Source organism: Lipotes vexillifer, unplaced genomic scaffold (genome assembly GCF_000442215.2).
Source record: "Lipotes vexillifer unplaced genomic scaffold, Lipotes_vexillifer_v1.1 scaffold24, whole genome shotgun sequence".
Taxonomy (NCBI): Eukaryota; Metazoa; Chordata; class Mammalia; order Artiodactyla; family Lipotidae; genus Lipotes; species Lipotes vexillifer.
Window position 1 is genome coordinate 2,899,680 of NW_006782914.1, and position 21,006 is coordinate 2,920,685.

A 21,006-nucleotide genomic window follows, 5' to 3' on the forward strand; every position below is an offset into this window, starting at 1 on the left:
ATGTAAAAAAAATGGAATGTATTTTACCAATGAGAGTTGGCAGTAACTCTTGTGATGGTGATGATACATATGACCATTTCTCTGTTGATTAATTTAAAATGTGTGTACATCAGAGAGCAGAGTATTAAGGCGGGTTAGCAGAGGCTACTCATGTCCCAACGCTAGACACCTTATCCAGTTGCCAGGAAGGAAAATTAAGTTGATTTTTAGAATATGAGTTCGTGAAGGAATAATATCTGGAATTCTCTTTTGAATTTGGGTGAAATTTATTTGCACACTTGACCTGCTTTGCTTAGTCATTTTTGCTCTCAATCTTTAAAATACGTGCTACATAAAAATTCGAGGAATGCAATATCTTATTCTTGGATCATTCGCTTGTATATATGTTGAATGACAACAAAATCTATGTACTTGGTGTCTCAGTTAGAAATGAGTTTGTATGAAGTAATAGAAAACCTAACCAAGGTGGCTTAAACAAATTAGGGGTTAATTTTTCTTATGTCACAAATGGATTTGGAGGTATCAAAAATGTCATCAAAGGCTCTTTTCTTCTTTCTGCTTTACCACCCTTAGTGCATGGACTTTTGTCCTCATGATCGCAAGCTGGCTGATGGACTTACAGGCATCACATCTTTCTAAAAGGGTGAAAAGGATAAGGGACAAGGGGGCAGTCCAGATGAGTGTGTCTCATTTTATCAGAGAATGAAAAGCTTTCTTTGACTCTTCACCCTGTAGGCCTCCTCTTGCATCTTCTTGACCAGACCTGGGCACGTATCCACTACTAGCTGGAAGGTGGCTAAGGAGAGAGTGATTGTGGATGGGGCTGGATCAGCTGTCCACCTGTGCCTTTTAACATGCACAGGGCAGGGCTTCACGAATCCAGACTTGGTCCTGATCTGCACGTCAGCCTTTCCTTTTGCTCTATTTTGCAAATCCCAACAATTGTTCAAGAGAGGGGGCCAAGCAAGAGAGTAGAGATGACTTAAAACATATCTATCAGCTCTTCAAAACAGAAACAGGTTAAAAGGTATACGTCCTGTCATCTGTGCATCAGCGGCATTATTTTTTTTTTTTTTGCGGTACGCGGGCCTCTCACTGTTGTGGCCTCTCCCGTTGTGGAGCCCATGCTCCGGACGCGCAGGCTCAGCGGCCATAGCTCACGGGCCCAGCCGCTCTGCGGCATGTGGGATCTTCCCAGACCGGGACACAAACCCTTGTCCCCTGCATCGGCAGGCAGAATCTCAGCCACTGTGCCACCAGGGAAACCCGCATTATCTGTTTTTAAGAGTAGCTGAAGAGATCAGCAGTCTGTAACCATGTTCTGTGTGGGAGAAAGGGAAAAGCAGAAGAACTAGGACCTCTGGTAGGTATTTTGTGTACATGGTTTGATTTACTACTCATGCAACCCCAGGCGGTAGAAGAAACTGATTTAAAGGGTAACGGCTCACCGTACATTGATAATTTGAGACTTAGGGTACAAATCAAATGTGATAGATTCAGGGAATCACACATAGCAAATTATAGCTTGGGCAAAGGGGATGAAAGTGTAAATGATTATGGATTCGGAATAACTTGGAAGATATGGAGTTTTCCATATTTATCCATTTAAAAGTACTCGCCTGCTTGTTACGGACCCAGAAACTAGTCTAGGCCCTGGGGACACAAAGTTTAATGAGATAAAATATTTGTCCTTAAGGCTCACAGTCTGAAAAGAGGTAGTTATATAAGTCAGCAATTACTATGGAGTTTAATTAGTGCCACAGAGGGAGGAAGAGGAAGGTGGTCAGGGAAGACTTCCAGAAGGGCAGTTAGCTGGAAAAATAGGAGAGGCAGGGCATTCCAGGCAGAGGGAACAGCATTTGCAAAGGCATATGTATTGGAAACAGCACCATGAGTTGAGGAACTACATTTCGCTCAGTGTCACTAGAGAGGGACTGCACATCGGGGAGTGGCAAGAGATAAAACTGGGCAGGGACCGTTTTGCAAAGCACCTTAGGTTCCAACTTCAGTTAAGTTCACTCCTGCAGGTTAGAAGAAAAGGGGATCTATAGCAAGGCAATGACAGCTGGGCTACAGAGGAGGGGCAAATTCAGAAGCTGTTGGGACGGTAAAGTCTTCAGGGTTTGTGGGGATGGTTGAGTACGGGGTACAAGGGCTTCTGTGACACCCCCACTCCCAGGTTTGTGGACTGGGTAATCTGGGCTATGATGACACCCTTCACAAAAATAACAAGTATAAGAGGAGAAAGTCTGGTAGAAGAATGAGTTCCTGTCAGACACATCTTTCTACTCAACACTCTGCCCTTCTTGGGTGATGGAAACAATCTTCCCTCCCCAACCTGGTTGCTGCTGTCCTGACTCAGGCCAGCTGAAAGGCCACCAGGGCATCTGAATGGTCCATGGCTCAGCCACTTAAAGTCCATCAGACAGGTGGAGTGTCTGACTCAAGATCCACAGGAAATCAGTTGCTGAGCTGAGACTGAAAGGCAGGCCTCCTGACTGTTGAGGCTTACTGCCTTTTCAGTTCTACCCCCGTGTTGTAGTCTGCCTAAACAGGTGAGATAAAATCACTCTTGCACTGCTGGTGGGAATGTGAATTGGTACAGCCACTATGGAGAACAGTATGGAGGTTCCTTAAAAAACGACAAATAGAACTACCATACGACCCAGCAATCCCACTACTGGGCATATACCCTGAGAAAACCATAATTCAAAAAGAGTCATGTACAAAAATGTTCTTTGCAGCTCTATTTACAATAGCCTAGAGATGGAAACTACCTAAGTGTCCATCATCGGATGAATGGATAAAGAAGATGTGGCACATATATACAATGGAATATTACTCAGCCATAAAAAGAAACGAAATTGAACTATTTGTAATGAGGTGGATAGACCTAGAGTCTGTCATACAGAGTGAAGTAAGTCAGAAAAAGAGACAAATACCGTATGCTAACACATATATATGGAATTCAAGAAAAAAAAAAGTCATGAAGAACCTAGGGGTAAGACAGGAATAAAGACACAAACCTACTAGAGAATGGACTTGAGGATATGGGGAGGGGGAATGGTAAGCTGTGACAAAGCGAGAGAGAGGCATGGACATATATACACTACCAAACGTAAGGTAGATAGCTAGTGGGAAGCAGCCGCATAGCACAGGGAGATCAGCTCCGTGCTTTGTGACCACCTAGAGGGGTGGGATAGGGAGGGTGGGAGGGAGGGAGATGCAAGAAGGAAGAGATATGGGAACATATGTATATGTATAACTGATTCATTTTGTTATAAAGCAGAAACTAACACACCATTGTAAAGCACTTATACTGCAATAAAGATGTAAAAAAAAAAATCATCAACAGTTGCCTGCTGCCGTTTGGGGATAATCAGCTAGAGCTTCGTGTGTTACGAGGAGTTAGCTACCGATTTATGTATGTCTGTGATAATTTTCCTGCAAGTTTATCTGTTTCTCTGTGGCCCCCTCTTGAGTTGCAATTGAGATAAGAGGACACCTTGCTGAAGTGGTTTTGGTTTGGGCTTGTGTTGGGAGGAGTTTTATATTTTCACTTTTCTTTGAGAATGTAAAGTTATATATTTTATAAAACTCAGATAAATCTGGACAAGTTTTCAAAGTAGTGGCACACTCTTATGAATGCCTTTTTATTAAATAGTGCAGAGGCTTATTACCTTTTTTGATACTTTTAAGAATCTGATGAAAAAGGTACAAATGCACACACTGTGTTGGGTGAAGTCGGTTGGTGAAGCAACAAAACTAGCTTACGATGCAGAAAGGGTTGTTATGAGGAACCAGGGTGTCCCAGGAACTCAAGGGCAGTGGTGCAGCAGGGCTTTTTTGAGGGCTGGGAGCAGGGGCCAAATCCTCTCTCACCTCTCCCTGGTGCCACGTGGTCTCTGTCCTTGGTCCTCCCTGCTGACCTGGTCCCTGCTCCATGTAAATGGCCTGCTCTGTGCTGCTTCCAGTACATACTGGCCCACAGTTCTCGAGTAGCGTCACCTGAGGTTCCAGCCATTGTAAAGATTAAGACCAGCGCTCCTCCATCCCATTTTCAAATTTCTGGAAGAGAACATATGATTGGCCTGCTTGGACCTGGCACTCAGATACCAGGTTCACTTTGCCATGTCTACCATGTTGCTACGTGTGATTTACATCCAACTTCAGGGCACCTTTGGGTCTCCTGAGTCCCAAGTGTGATCTTCAAGTTAAGAACCCCAGACTAAGGAAATTCAAATGCTAACAGCCCAGCAGCACTACATTTTAGCTGTAAAACTATTGTCGGAAATGGAACATGCATTGGAGTAGAAGATATTTGCACAGGCATAGAGCTTAAGAGCACTTGCTGTGTGCAGGAGTTGTGAATTTTGAATATCAGTAGTTAAATCCCAGGATGGTGAATATGATGTAGATTGAATTATAACACTCTCCAAGGTCGTGGATATTATATCCCTAACTTTTACCCTGAAAGGTTTGGAGATTCAATTTTAATTATTGTTAACATGCTTTGTAAATATCCAAGGGAATACAGTATAGACCTGTTCATACATCCAGAGAGCCAAAATCTGGCTCAAGTTGTTTTTTCTTCCACAGTTGGAGAAAATTGTGGTGTTCGGCTTGCCTCTTGGGGCATGTTAAACCACTTTTAATGCTGTCTCTTATTATTTTCTAACCATATGCACTTTCCACACGTATCTAACTAACAGCCTCAGATGAAACCCCAGTGTCTGGCCAAGCTGATGTAAATCTTTAGTAAGTGGTAAGAGAGCAGAGTAACACAGTGCCTCTTTAGTGTTCAGACAGGACATGATTGAATAGTTGTAGACTTCGTAGTCTCAGGCACAACTTTAGATTTTTTTAACCAGTTCTATAGAGTGGAAATTTCTGAGCCATACAGCATTCTCCCACTGGCTGCACTAGGCAAAACTTAGCTACAACTAGATTGGCCTATCTGCCTATATATTATAGTATTAATATTTAGCTCTTCAGATCATTAACCTGGGATGTCTGGGACATAATTATTATAATACTTCCAAAGAGCATGATGCATATTTGTAGAATTGCTATCCTGTGCTGTAAAAACAGTTATCACGTACAAACATATAAATGTCCCAGAACATCAAAACTTGTATGTTACCAGTGAAACTACCAAGAGGCCACCATAATCGTCCAGTTAGTGACACATTCTCAGTCCGTGGGATAGATCTTAAAAATGGATGACTGTAAAATAACAGCAAAAATGCAGTTCTGGGGCTCTAATGCTTTTAAGTCTTTAGTCTCTGCCATATTTTGATATCTGAGCACGCACAGATTTTTGTCAGGAATCTCCTTTTGTTGATTAATTAAACCTACTGATTGGGTTTTGGTACGGCGGCCCCGCCCATCCTCTCAGCTTCGGTGCCTGTCTTCTACACGGTTCACTCACGTGTTCTGAGTAATGCTTGTTCTTTCTTCCAACTTGTCTGTCTTCAGTGGAGTTCAGCGCCAGACCCCGAGCTGGAAACAGTCTCAGGAATTTTTCATTCATCAGACATTTTCTTCCAAAGAAAAATTCTGAGAATAGGAGGGTCACCTTGAGAACTACTTGAGAGTATTGTATATTAGCGTAGTTCAGTGCTGTGTGTGTGTGTGTGTGTGTGTGTGTGTGAGTGTGTGTGTGAGTGTAGGGGTGGGAGAGGGAGAGAAGCAACCTATGTATCACATACCCATAAGCAAATGAACATTTGGTAAAAAGCCAATTTAGAAATAACACTTCCCAACCAGTATATCTAAACTGTCTCACTGTCGTTTATCTGTCTTGGTATTACAGAAAGCCCATATTTATATGAGGCACTTCTCAGTTGTGGTTAAGTGGCTGAACTTTTGTCCTTGCTTTAAGTTTTTCACCAGATCTCTGAGAATTGATAATATCACTGGAATGTGGTATGTATCTGTTTCCTGTAGAATGAACTTAGGGCTGGCAGCTAGAATGCTAGAGGTCTTGGATTCCCTTGCCCTGTCATTTCATAGAAGCAGCAGTGAAGTTCCCCTGGAGGAAATCCCACCCACCACGCCAGGATTCCGTCACACATTGTTGGTCTGAGCCGTGTGTACTTTACACTCAGATTTCTGTGAGACTTGGCCAAACGTGTTCGAAGTATGAATTTCAACCATAAAATTTATATATATAACTATCTGAATGTGATACGACTAAATGCTTGCTCACAAAGAGGAAGAAAAGGATGAGAAATTTCACGAAAAAGCTAAAATACACAGACCAAGACTTAATTTCATTATACATAGGTTTTGTTTTGATAGCATTAAGATTGACAGAGAATACAGTTTTATGCAGAGCCAGCCTCATCGATTCAAATCACCTGTCCTTCACTGGGGACTTGATTGTGAAAATGTGAAGAACTTTTATACTAGTTATTGGTAGTTAGAGCCTAGTGTTCCCTCAGATTCTCCATTTCAGTAAGTGACTGGCCGTATATCCAGCTACTGAAGCCAGAAACCCAGGAGACATCCTTGTCTTTTCGGTTTCCCTCACCCTTCACATCCAATCCATCTTTCAGTTCTGTTGGTCCTGCCCCCCCTCTCCCCCACCACCCCCGCGGGGTGACTAAAGGACATCCCCCACCTGTTGGCTTCTCTCCATTTCTACACCACCACCTTCCTTTAGCCACTACTACGTTTCTTCTCATTTCCACTCTTGAACCTTCTAATCAGAGTTCTTTAAAACTAACACATTGTGTTTTCAGTGGCTTCCTGTTGAGTTTTGAGCCAAATCCAAACTCCTTACCGTGGCCTAGACTGTGCTGTGTAATCCAGTCCCTGCCTAATGTTCCAGTTTTACCATGTGCCCCGTTCCCCTTCCTCTCTCAGCTCTGTTCACAGCGGCCTTCTCTCATTTCTAGAGAAGCCAAGGCTACCTCCCAGCTGTCTCTGAAACCTGGAAAGTGCTTACTCTCATTTTCACAGCTTGTCTGCTCTCAGCCTTTAGGCCTCAGTTTAAATGTCACCTCCTCCAAGAAGTCTTCCCTGATAACCCTTACCAAGTCAGGTATCTGCAATTACTTTTTATTATGGCAGCATGCTTATTTCATTTGTAGACTAAATCACAACCTGAAATCTATAATTCTTTTTAGTGTATTTACCTGTATTTGTTGACTACCTCCCCCAATCAGGTTTTAAACTCCATGTGGTCAGGGACTTTATCCCATGCTGCCCACTGATATAGCACAATTAATATTTGTTGAATGAATAAAGGATCCCTGATTACATGTTACAGTTGTAAAGTTTACTCATTGAACCTGATCATTGAACTCAGAATGTCTGATTTTATTTTATGCAGTGGGATTTTTTTTTTTTATGGTGGTGAAATACATGTACATAAAGTTTGCTCTTTTAGCCATTTTTAGGTGTGTGGTTCAGCGGCATTTTAAGTACATTCACATTGTGTGTAGCCATCACCACCATCCATCTCCAGAACTTTTTCATCTTCCCAAAGTGAAACTCTGAACCCATTAAACAATAACTCCTCACTCTTACCTTCTCCAGCCCCTGGCAACCACCATTATACTTTTTCTCTATGAATTTGACTATTCTAGGTACTTCATATAAATGGAACTTGCAGTGGAATATTTCTAATCAATTTTTTTTATTATCCCTATACCAATATAGGCCTTTACCTTCCAAATATGAAAATCTCATTTATCATAAAAATCTTCCAATTTTAATGATAAAACATTCTATTAGGATACTTCGGAAATTTAATTCATTGTTCATAGAACTTATATTTGGAACTTAAGCAGTATTACAGGGCACTTCTGAGATATATGAGTTGATCTAAGAATATGTTGGTCCTGGAAATTTTTATATTGAATACCATTGATCATAGGGCCCTTTACTCTTATGTTGTTAATCTTGCTTTTGGATGGTAGAGAATGTTTTCTACTTCGTGGCTTTGAAGAAAATATAAAAGAACAAATAAATCAAATTGTTATATAATACTATTGTTTTTGTCTTGCTGTTCAATAGCTGATGCTCTGTGGTGAAACTGCAGTTTGGTTTGATGAGGCACTCATACAAGCCATTTTAAAAGTGAATATCAGAGCCAGCTGGTTCTTTCAAGTTGAATTTGCAGACCATTAAAAATGAAGACACTCTCTGTGAATTTATTATCTTGATGGTAAATATATCACCTAAACCAGAATGTGACTTTTATCCACCCCCTAACTATTTTGTTTTTTTCTAGTAAAAGTAGTTTAGAGATAACTCTGGGGAAAAATGGCAATCAGTAATGACTTGTAGGATGTACAGTGAGAGGATGAATAATGTCAGGTAAGTGATTATTTGGAAATGAGATATTCTCTTCCCTGAACAAGATTGCTTACTGTTTTCTTCATCATGGAGCAGAATAAAATGTGGTAATAATTTTCTGTAGTTGAATTGCTGACACACAAAATCGGGTCCGCAGAACTATGGCTTGGATTTTGGTGAATTGCTTAGTCTGTGTCTATTAGTCTATTAGATTAAATGCTATACAACAAATCACCTTGTTTCTGCAGTTTTTTTAATTAATTAATTTATTGATTGATTGATTGATTTTTGGCTGCATTGTGTCTTTGTTGCCACGCACAGGCTTTCTCTAGTTACAGTGAGCGGGGTCCACTCTTCGTTGCGGTGTGTGGGCTTCTCATTGCGGTGGCTTCTCTTGTGGAGCACGGGCTCTAGGCACACGGACTTTAGTAGTTGTGGCACGTAGGCTCTAGAGTGTAGGCTCAGTAGTTGTGGCTCACGGCCTTAGCTGCCCTGTGGCACGTGGGATCTTCCCCGACCAGGGCTAGAACCCATGTCCCCTGCATTGGCAGGTGGATTCCTAACTACCGCGCCACCAGGGAAGTCCCTGTTTCTGCAGTTTTGAATGATATTTATATTAAAGTTTGTATGGCAATACTTTTAACTTATGAATTAAAGAAGTTGAAAGACAGAGGAAAACATTAACACAGAAATAGTGTTGTGCTTATTCCTATGCTTTATTTCTAAAGTGCTTTAAAAAAATTAGTTATATACAATTAAGCTGTACCGCAGATACAGTTGCTTAAAGTAAACATTTTGCATAGTGTAGTTTAGAAAAATTTGCCAAAAGGTCGTATTCTTTAAATAACATTGTGTAGACCATGTTTAACAGGCAGTCTTGCATGCAGTATTTTATAGAAACATATGGATTGGAAATTAGATTCAAAATTTATTGTGTCATTAAAAAAAAAAAACAACAGCTTGAATGAAATAGGAGATGCACTACTGCATAGTACAAGTAGTCCTGAAAGGAATTCCCATCCCTCCCCAAGAACTTTTACTACGAAAAATTTCAAACCTACATTAAAGTTGAAATAATAATATAAAGTATACCCACATACCTTCTACCTATGCTAAATATTTAACATTTTCCCACTTTTATACACATAATACTCTGTATGTATATATGTGTATATATATATTTGTGTATAATATACTAATATATGTATATATTATATGTCTAGTTATCTACATGTTATATATTATATATAATTTATGTATATTTAATATACATTATATATTTAATTATATATAATATATAATGTACAATATAATTTATAATACATATTACATAAGTATGTATTATTATATATGTATGATAATTATATATTGTGTATATATTTGTATATATATATATATATTTATGGTCTGTTTCGCTAAATGATTTGAAAATTAAATTGAATACATCATGGTACTTCACCTCTAAACAATAAGGCTATCTCGTATATAACTGTAATACCATGATCATGTCTAAGAGAACAATAATTCCACAATATCGTCTAATATCCAGCCCATATAAAATTTCCCCAGTTGTCTCTTTTTGAAACAGTGTCCAACTGAGTTTTGGTTATTATATCTTTTTAATCTAAAATAATAACTCTACCTTCTTTTTTTGTGTATGAGGGGTCATTTACTTTTGGAAAAGTTCAGGCCAGTTGCCTTTGAAAATCACACAGGCTGAGTTTTCTGATTGCTTCCTTGTGGTGTTATTTATCTTGTTCTTCTATCCCTGTATGCGCTCTTGACTGGAAGCTTGGTCAGGAAGCTTGATTTAAGGTTTGACTATTTTTGGCCTAAACTTCTTAGATAATGTTTAGTACTGTGTATTTCATCATATCAGCGGCTGTGTGGAAAGATTTCAACGTGGTCTGCAGTAGTGCAATTCTGGAGGAAATTAAGAGTTAACTTTTGGTGTTACTGATGGTAAGTTTGATCAGTGTCTTTGGATCCTGCTTGGAGAATCCCCCTGGAATTTTACTCAAGTACCAGCTCCCACACTGGACAGGGAAGCTGGAAGTGGGAGATCATGGTAGTGGAGTGATGCCATGTATGTAAATGTGCTTTGTGACACTGGGAAGGGAGAGCTTGGAAATGTGAATTCTGTTGACTGTTAGGACAGTGGTGTAGTTGGTGTTTAGCCTTCTTAAATTTTGATTCGTTGTTTGGTTTAGTGAGCTTGTGGTCAAAATAATTAATAAAGAATATGATAAAGTGCCTCATAGTCAATCAACACTATGGAAATGAATACTACTTTGTTGTGATTAGAATGTCTATCCTGGTTGAAAGTTACTGAGTTATGTTGAGTGGCAATGATCCCAGCTTATGGGCTGTCTCACATTTCTAAGGTTAGACTTTCAGGTGAGCAGTCAGCTATCTTGCAAACACTTTGCAAACTCACTTTGGGGGCTTTTACAAAATATGGATGCCCAGCCACCATGCCACATCTACTGAATCACATTCCAAGAGGGAGGCATATGGGAGGACAGGGGTGAGACCCAGGCATCAGTATTTTGAAAAACATCTCTAGGTGATTTGGTTATGTCCTAAGGGTAAGAATGATTGGAGTAAGAAGAAACAGCAGCAATTATGAGACTGATTACGATCATGGAACTTCTTTGCTTTCATTTTGCTCAGACCGAAAGTTCTCTGACCTCCTTCCTCAAAAGGTTGTATTGAAATTCCACACGTTAGGAGCTTAATGTGTCCCAGGCTAAACTACCTGGAAGGAAGAAGCATGCTGTGACCTTCTCTATCATGGATAAATTGATATCTCATTGTTTTGTTTGTAATTTTTATGAAAAGATGGATTTAAAATAATTGGAGCCTAGTGCCCAAAATTATATCCTTGTGCCTTCCCTGCAGTTTGTGGTTTAGTGACTGGGTAGGAGTGACAAGAATTCATTGTACTACAGTTCTTTTTCTGTGAATGATGCATTTGCTTCAGGGGGAAGTCTGATTGCAAATGAAAGTGAAGTAACGCCACAGGTCACAGCATTCTGAGCTGCAGGGCTGGGAAGGAGCTGAGGATTAGAGGCTGCAGATATACATTGGTTAGATCCCAAGCCTTGAGGCCAAATCTGTTGGGACTGGGGAACAATCCTTGAGCCTAACCACTCATAATGGGAACATGTAGATGCAGAATTTCCCATGAACCAGCCACACTAGAGTAAGCCAGTTAAAAACAATTAAAATTGCATTTTAATGTTAGAAAGGCTTGGCCTATTGCCCTAGTTCATGGAGGTCTTATAAGGAAGTGATTGTAGAGCAACTTGTGAACAAAAAGTGTTTTTAATACGATATTTTATTTGCATGAGGAATAATGATTTACGTTGAGGGAATGAGTCAGATATTATCCAAGCATTGAATTAGGCACATTCCCTGTCTAGAGCTGGGACTGTCTGAAAAAGAGTATGTAAATTTAGCCTAGTATCACGTAAGTGCTATGGGAATAATTGTAAATAATTGGATTATTAGTAAGGAATTGGGAGTGTGGGCAGATTTTTTCTGTGGTTGGAGTATTGGACTAAAAACAGCATAACTTTGGCAATCTAAATGAAGCACAGGACAAAAAGCACATGCTGCCAAATCGGAATGACATTTGAAAACCACGCTAATACAGCATTTACCTTCCAAAACATTTTTAGATCCAATTCTGTTTCATCCAGATTATGCCTCTCCCTCTGCAATCAGCCATTTTTGTTGAAAATTTGACTCTACAAATCCACTTATGTCCACTTACTAAGCTACATGATCAAATGGTTCTTCTCTTTGTCTGTAGTGATAAGGATCTAGTGTGGAAATGTGTTAAGTCCATAGATTCTGTTACATATACTCAAACTATTTGCCAGATATTTAATGTATTTAGTAAAGATGGATCCCTATGGGCTCTAGAGATGCCTAATGAATATTGTCAGAATTGACAAGTGCTGTTTCTATTCCATGTGTTTCATATTGAAATGAGGGCAAAAAGTTGTTGACCCTGGAAGAGCCTTAAGGGTTATTTTTTCTTCTGATGCAAACCTTCCGATGAGGAATTCATGTCTGAAGTCATGAACCAGTGTTAGATAGGACTGACTCAGATTTTCCTAGTGTTTTCTAGTGGACCTTGATTTCGCTGGTGTCACTCACAAAACACTGTATTTGCACGTACCCGGAATCTTTGCAATCCTCGTATGTAAGATAATTCCATAGAGTATCTTGGCAAAATGAAGAGGAAAAACAAATCCAAGCAGTGTTGAAAACTGCAAACTAAAATTCGTGTTCCATTATGTTTTTTAAACATTGAAAAATGGCATACCAACAAGAGTCTATTTGATTAAAGTATTTGCATTTGTCTCAGTAAGTCAAGAGGAAAATAGGAAATAAACCTAAATTTCCTTCCTCGTTACCTAACATGGAAGGTTTTATTTATTTTTTGAATAAAAGATTATGTTGCTCTGATCTTTCTAGTCTCAAATATAAGATATATATAGTCATAAAAATCTCGATGGCTGTTGCATGAGATTAAATGATTGAATAATTTATGATATAACTCGATGGAGAATTATGCAGCAATTAAAGCCGTGTGTTAGAATAGTATTTACATGGGAAAATGCTTTCGGCAATGTTAAGTAAAAAGACAGCAGGATTCAAAATTGAATATTTGATATAATTCCCATTTAGTGATAAAAAATAAAACATACATGTAAAATTATGTAGGATAATATAACTGATATGTTATCAGGCTTGCTTTAGGTGCAATTACATGTGATTTTTATTTTCTTATTTATATGTTACTGCCTTTTCCTAATTGTCTGAAATAGTTATTTTCCAATCAGAGAGAGGGGTGGGATAGGGAGGGTGGGAGGGAGACGCAAGAGGGAGGAGATATGGGCATATATGTATACATATAGCTGATTCACTTTGTTATAGAGCAGAAACTAACACACCATTGTAAAGCAATTATACTCCGATAAAGATGTTAAAAAAATTATAATATGAAAGAAACCATCTATGAGAGAGATATTTAATAAATGCCCCTAAGTACTATTTGGAAGAACTGAGCCAAAGAAAGAATGATGGCTACAGCATTTGACTTTGTTCAGGCAGTTACTGTGTTTAGGAGCGACTTGGTTGCACACCACCATGGTGCTGAGTGACTTTTTCTTTATTGACAGAATGAAACGAGGGCAGAGATTTTACTCAACAGCTCAAGCATTTAATTTTTGTATTCTTGTTTGAATACAGTAACTATGGAAGACGATAGCAGATTTTGAATAGATCTGGCATATTATGAAGAATATTAAAATACACTTAGAATTTGATGATATAAAAGTAAAATGCAATCAGCGTAAAAAAAAATGCAGAAACAAAGTAAAAAGACAATAATAAACTAAAGAAGTATCAGGAGATAGGGCTGGAAAGTTGGGCCAGAGAATGTAGAGACACCAGGAGAGCAAAGGTCTAAGGTTGGTTTTCTGGAAAGATAATGCTGTTTGTGTTTCTGTACCAGTTATACAATTTTTGGCCTATTTGCATATTCTGTACTAGTATTTACTGAATATTTTCCTTTTTTTTTCTTTTTTTTTTTTTTTTTTTTTGCGGTATGCGGGCCTCTCACTGTTGTGGCCTCTCCCGTTGCGGAGCACAGGCTCTGGACGCGCAGGCTCAGCAGCCATGGTTCACGGGCCCAGCCGCTCCGCGGCATGTGGGATCTTCCCGGACTGGGGCACGAACCCGTGTCCCCTGCATTGGCAGGCGGACTCTCAACCACTGCGCCACCAGGGAAGCCCTATTTTTCTTTAAACTGAATTAAAAGGTTTTTTTTAATTCATTCTCATCATAGCAAACATATCTATGAAATTATGAGTCTGGCAGGTTTGTACTTTTTAATAATAATTCAAATTGAAATTAATATATGACTATTAAAACAAGACAATCTAAGGTCGTCTTGCATCCCATCATAGCACACTTTGGTAAGCACTGGCATGGAGAGAGGGAGATGTGGAGATGAGGGCTTCACGTTTGGACCATTGTGCCCATCTCTCAAGTGCTGCCATAATTTGGGCCTAATCCTCTTGCTGTGCTTGACTGGGTGAAGCTTTGTTTTTGGAATTTCTTGGAAGGCTCATCTTCCAGCACAGGCATTAGGGCAGTGCCATTGACCACAGGTGGCTGACTCATTCCAGCAAGGAAGAAGGGAGAGTGAGGAAGAACATTTAGTGATGGGGAGCAGATGGGATCGTAATTGCAACAGAGAGACAGGAGGAGGGGATACACAGGATAGAGGGACACAACCTGGGAAGAGTCAGCTATTGCCCAAATGTTGTCATGGTTCAGCCTGTTCACTCTTGTGGGTACTGTGATAAAGAGTTGTCCTCAGCGAATTGCATATCATGACTCATGAGGTACTTGGAGAAAGAAAGAAGAACATCAAATGAAAGTATAGCCCGGTGGTTTCATTAGCACACCCAGTGATTTTCATAAACCTGTAAAATTCAGTGGTGAAAGGAACTTACTGGGGTCATTTAGTCCATCCCTAGACTCATAGGAAGCACTCTGTCTGTGCACTTCCAGAAATGACATGAGGAAGCATACGGTGCTGGTGGTGGATAGGAGCCCACGAGTCTTGCCACGGCCCAGCCTCCCTTATCGGCCAAGGCCGCTGTAGAATGGAAAGGGTTATTATGGCCCAGATTTCTCCCACGGGAGGCTGGGGACAGCTTGGCTTTGGTCCTCACTACATCTTAATCTTTCTTGTTTGCTGGCTGCCGAATCCAGATTGACTTTCTCCCTTTTCAAAAAAAAAAGGAGACAGATTTTGTACTGGTGAGACTACTTGGAAATGGAACTTCTCCTGTGGTCTTAGCTTATCCCTGTTTGCTTTAAGATGATCCTTTTGCCCAAGGGATACAGTGATTTCAGATCAGTGCCCTCACTCTTTAAATACCTGATGCCTTTTGCATATCTAACTTTTCTGCTTGTTGTTTTTTGTTTTGAATGGGTTTTTTTCTTTTGGTTTGCTTATTTTTTTGTATTTGAAATAAGGTGGACCCAATCCAAAAGAAACAAGTAACCATTTCCCTTTTTCAAGAAACTGCAGAGAAGAAGGTGCCATGACTTGCCTCGTTGCAAGTTTTGAAATTCTTTGCTTTCTCCAACCTAAATAATAATAGACTGTAAAGTCTATGAGGGCAGGGATTTGGGATCTTTGAATCACTGAAGCACCTATATCAAGCATAGGGGCTGATTCATAACAGTCACTGATACAGTTTCTTAAGTGAATGAATGTGTAAATAATATTATTATGTCATGTTTGGATAGCATGTCACGGTTGTAAAGTATTTTCCATTAGCTCATCTGATCCTGACAACAGTGTCTTCAAAGTGGATAGGAACTAGTGTTTTTATCCTCATTTCGTAGGTGAGGTAAATGGGGCTCAGAGGCGGAAGGGTCTGCCCAAGGCTTCACACGGAGTCAGTGATGTGCGGTTCTATTCCTGAAGACCTTTTCGCAACTTGGAGTCCAGGAAGACAGGCCCAGCTGTTCTTCTGCATGATAGTTCCTGCTTTTCTGGACTTTCATGGAATTCTCCTTTATTTTCAGATTACAGGACAGGCCCGTGTTTTACTGTGATCAGCAACCAGATGTGCCAGGGACAGCTCAGCGGGATTGTCTGTACAAAAACACTCTGCTGTGCCACGGTCGGCCGCGCCTGGGGCCACCCCTGTGAGATGTGCCCAGCCCAGCCCCACCCCTGTCGGCGCGGCTTCATTCCAAATATCCGCACAGGAGCTTGTCAAGGTAAACCCCGGGCCGATGGAGTTATTAATGGATTCATCTTATTTGCCCTGGAGAGCCATTCTCCAGCAAAGTTGGAGAGAATGGAAAAGCAGTGTCAGAGGCATAACTTCACGATTTCGCTGACGGCATGATATCCAACTTAGGCATTAGGAGCGTGGCTCCAGAGAGAGCAGCTGGTCCCCCTGGATTTTTCCTTGCCAGTGGTTCCCCCCTCTGACCCCAAACGTGTTTCCCGGGGGTGGTATGATTCTGTTTAGAGCAATGCTGTATATTAGAGCAATGCTGTGTACAAACGCAAAGCAAAATTTGTGAATAAGGTAGTTTGTTTTTCTTAATTTTTTCCCCCTTCATTTGAAATTGCTGGAGTTCCTCTGTCTCATGGATTGTACTTAGTTGACCTGAGGAAAATTGTTCCTCTCTCCATTTTACATGCTACATTATGGAGTTTTTTTTTTGGTTTTTGGTTTTTTTTTTACAAGTCAGAAATAAATTAGGATTTGTTTCACAGTTTTAAATATCCCCAGATGTTGCCTGCTTGCTTCTTCTCCTGCCTCCCATGGAAGCCCTTACTCTGTTTTTGGCTTTTACTCCTGTCCTTCCAGCTGTACAAATTCTTTTATTGTCTGGATGTCTGGCAGGAAATAGGAGGAAGTGAACAGAGGCAGCTCCGCACTAAACTGATGGGACTGAAAGCTCCCAGGCTGTATCTGTTTCCTTTAGACATCTTCAAGTGCTTTTTTAGCAAGTTGCAGTGTTTAGAGAATATTCAAGGTATGCTTTTCTGAGGCAAATAGATACTAGTTCGATTTTGTTCTGTATGTTAATTCTACGGATAATATGCAATAAAGCAGAACTTGAGCTTAATCACCCAGTTCTGTGGATCTCCATTAAATTATACTTCAATAAATTTCATTTCTGATAAACACGGTTGATCCTGGTCCCTGGTTTCTATGTACAACATGCAGCTCTTTTGTATGCCCTTGAATGTATCTTTCTGAATGTTAGGAGCAGCAAGAAGTCACTTTGAAATCCTAGAATTACAAAAGGGTAAATGGTACAATTTCATAAAATAAAGAGTAAGTTTTGTCCCCCTTTTTCTTTGGTGCCTTCTTATTTTTCTCATCCTTGGAAAGTCTCAAGGAGTTTTGAAAAAATTCTTAGCCATGGTGTTTTGAAGTCAGCTAATACCCATGAACTCACAGAGAGTGACCAGCAAGCCAGATTTTGGGTACTCCACTGCCGCCCATGAGTCCTAGTCAGATGCTGAAGTGCTGAGAGAATTCAGGGGAAGAGATGAAGACGGAGAGAGGGAAGAGCTGCTTCTCTTTAGCTTTGATATTCATTTCATACAACCTGGACTTTTCCAGCATTTTCTTCCTGTTCCTTCCTGACTCTTCAACATCCAATGGAAAAAAGAGTTTTTTTATAAGAAGAAAATTTGTGAAAACCCGTGGAATCAAAGTGGCAGTTATATTGCCACTGTGAGAATGAAATTCTTCATATTTGGTTGGTTTTTTTCAGAGAAGGTCTGTTATCAGCTTGGGGTGCTCCCTCCTTGCTGGGGTTTTTAGTCTTTCGGCCACATGGGAGGGGCTGTGAGCAATGGGTTCAAAAAGGAACTTAGTCTGTCTTCAGCCTTGGGATGTATGACCAGTGGAGAAGTGCCCTCGTGTATATTTCCTGTTGGCCAAAAATCATGATCAACAAGACTGTCTAGTTTTGCTTCTATGTCCAATTGTAATTTCAAATAACACTTTAATAAACATATTCAATATAGCAAGAATGGAAAATTCTGGTGTAAGACAAAATAGAGATCAGCTGTAAAACATAATCTAATTATACTCACATATTGTCGTTCATCTGTGAGCCAGGACATTTTGTGTAAAACAGTAAGTGATACTTTTGTACCAAAGTACCAAAAGTGTTACTTTTTGTTGTTAAATTAGTACCCCTTTTCCTGCATGGCAACTTGTTTCAAAAACACAGATTATTAGAGATTTTACAGTTGGCAATTGCTCTCTCACTTCACACAATGAAGAGTAAAACTAAAGGGTATGATTTCTAAACAATACCCAGAGGAAGAAAAGTTAGACTGCCTCCCTGGGGTTTCTTATTAAACCAGAATTTTGTGTGTTATAGCTGAAGAGATGGAGAGAATACATGTACTTTTATAAACATCTTTCTGATGAGCCTGGAATGATTACTTTTGTTCCTGGATGGTTAATATTTGGGGTTCCATGTAGGACCATAGTTATTTCCTAGGTGCTGGGGATTCAGCAGTGAACAAAACAGACAAAGAACCTGCTCCCTGGAATCTTGTACTGAAAACATTTGATTTATAGAACAAAGCAAAGCAAACAGATATTTATTAGGTCAGCTAGTGATTGGTCCTGTGGGGCAAAATGAGCAGAGTAAAGAAGGGTGGTGAGTGATGGGGGGCGAGGTGGGTGTTGCTATTAGACTGGCATTGGGAGGGTCCCCTGCTGCAGTGGAGCAGAGATCTGAGGGGTAGGACAGCGTGAACCATGAGCTCTACAAAGAGTAGTCCAGGCAGGGGGCCATCACTGCAAAACCCTGAGGCAGGAGCGACCTTGTTGTATTTGAGGAATGGCAAGGAAGCTATTGTGGATGGAGAGGGGTGAGAGAGGGCGGAGGATAGGAGATGAGTTCAGAGAGTAGAGGGGTCAGGTAGACTCCTCTAGGACTTAGCATGGCCTTAAGTGTTAAGCTGAGCTGGAACAGGATCCGACTTACCTTTAAAAAGGTTCCCTCTGGTGGCTGCTCTGCTCTCACTTCTTGGCCTATTTTCCTGTGTTGTTTAATTTTTATTGTGCAAGACAATTCTCCAGAATCTACGGTGAACATTTTCCATCTCATCTGTGTAAAAGCGTTAGCTGTCTCGTGTAGTCTGAGTGATCTCATTCAAATAAATTCTGTTTGAACTGAATCACTCCATACAACTCTTAAAGACAGTGTTATTATAGAAATGTGTTACGTTTTGATTGTAAGCATTTCTTGAATACCTCTAGTTATTACTGTCAATCTTTTTATCATAGTATCCTTGTACTTTGCAGCATGCATAATAAAACTCAAAAAAGTTAGTACCAACATTCTCCTCTGCATGAGGGAAGATGGAAGGTAGGAAAATAAAGAATACTTGTGACTTCTGATAGAACACTATTGACCAAGTTATTTACTCAAATAATTTATTTCGCATAATGTAATTATGAGAAACAGTGTCTCTCATCATGTTCCAAATATTGTGATGGACAAAGCTCATTGATATAAATATGATAATATAATTGTGGGCAAACTATCATGTTTTCTTCTGCAATGAATTTCATATGAATCTCTCCTCCCCCACCCCCTGCCCCATCCCTTGCTTCTAAAATCTAACAGATGTGGATGAATGCCAGGCCATCCCTGGGCTCTGTCAAGGAGGAAATTGCATTAATACTGTTGGGTCTTTTGAGTGCAAATGCCCTGCTGGACACAAATTTAATGAAGTGTCACAAAAATGTGAAGGTAAGAAATATCGTGCTTTGCAGTTAAGGGGTGGAGGGGCGAGCAAAACCCAAATCAGTGACAAGCTTTTTTGCAAATTGTTCCTAAATCCTTCTGTCTTTGTCATTCCTGTGAATGTGTACGTATAATATCCTTACCGGGAATAATATGCCTTTCTGCTATTGAACCAGAAAAAGCCTGCAGCTTTTTCCATTTTTATAGACCCAAAATAAGAGATCCATCTGAATGAAATTAAATATTAAAACATGAAATATTTTTGAACCAATATTTGGGTTAAAATGTTCAAGATACATGTTTTTGTATAGTTCTAGAGACATGAATTTAAATTTGATCATTACATATCATTCAGAATGACATATCTTCTGTTGTTTCTCTAGTCAAAATGTATGTTTGATTTTTTTTTTCCTTTGGAGAGATCTATTAACCCTTATATTTATGCTCCTAGCACAAGTTTAGGATTTCCTTTTCTGCCTATCAAATGGAAACCTTTTAAAGTTAATCAAACAGAAAAATAACTTGAGGTAAATTTATATATTTGCATTTAGTTTATAGATTGAGCTTCTAAAAATGTGTGTGCAGAGAATGTGTTCATATTCACCACTTCTGCTATTTGCCAAAAAGAGCCCTGGCTTCCAAGTGTAATAAATATTGTTTTCATGAGAGGGAAACATCCAGGAAGTAACTAGGCAGCATTGAATTCTTTTCTTTAGTGAGTTCATGTACCTTATATATGTAATGTCTGAAAATAATGTAACAGCATTCTTAAGGCAACATCTCTCACCAAGCTTAGTGGAGAAAACTTTTTCCTTCATTCTCAACTCATTGTCTTTGGGGTGATATAAGATTTCATTTAGATGCAAGCACTTTTGTTGAAAGCAGTTGCTGTTGTATCTATATTCCTAAACCCTAGCACTGAGGAATACTTCATTCTAAGTCATTTGTCAGGAATTGGATCATTAATCTTCTTTGTTGATCTCCAGGGTATATCATACATGCAAAAGGCAGCTTTAAATCTGAATTACATTTGAGAAGTTTAACATCTACTTGCCCTGAAACTGAATAACTGTGTTAAAATTATCTTTGTGGGTTAGAGTTGTTTTTAAGTTATTAATCATCCTATAATTTATAATGATATGTTCTTGAACATGTTATAAACAGTTGAGGTAGCTGTGAAAAATACTTAAGTTCTTTCTAAGGATGTAGGGCTTCTTAAGTTTCAATGAACAATAAAGTTGACTCTCTAGGCCAATGCAATTTAGAAGTTATACTGTGGATTAAGTTAGAAGTAGAGAATGTTGATACTGAAAGGGCAAAGAGCTTACCTGGTTTCACCCTTTTACATTATATATTAAG

General features: G+C 39.6%; 1 protein-coding gene across 1 annotated transcript in view; it reads left to right on the plus strand.

Moving 5' to 3' along the window:
• Positions 1–21,006, plus strand: part of FBN1 (fibrillin 1) — a 255,338-nt gene that overhangs the window by 99,592 nt on the left and 134,740 nt on the right. Inside the window, exons 8-9 of the mRNA XM_007455563.1 lie at positions 15,931–16,128; positions 19,528–19,653. Of these exons, the coding sequence (XP_007455625.1) occupies positions 15,931–16,128; positions 19,528–19,653 (324 nt within the window). The remainder of the gene's footprint in view (positions 1–15,930; positions 16,129–19,527; positions 19,654–21,006) is intronic.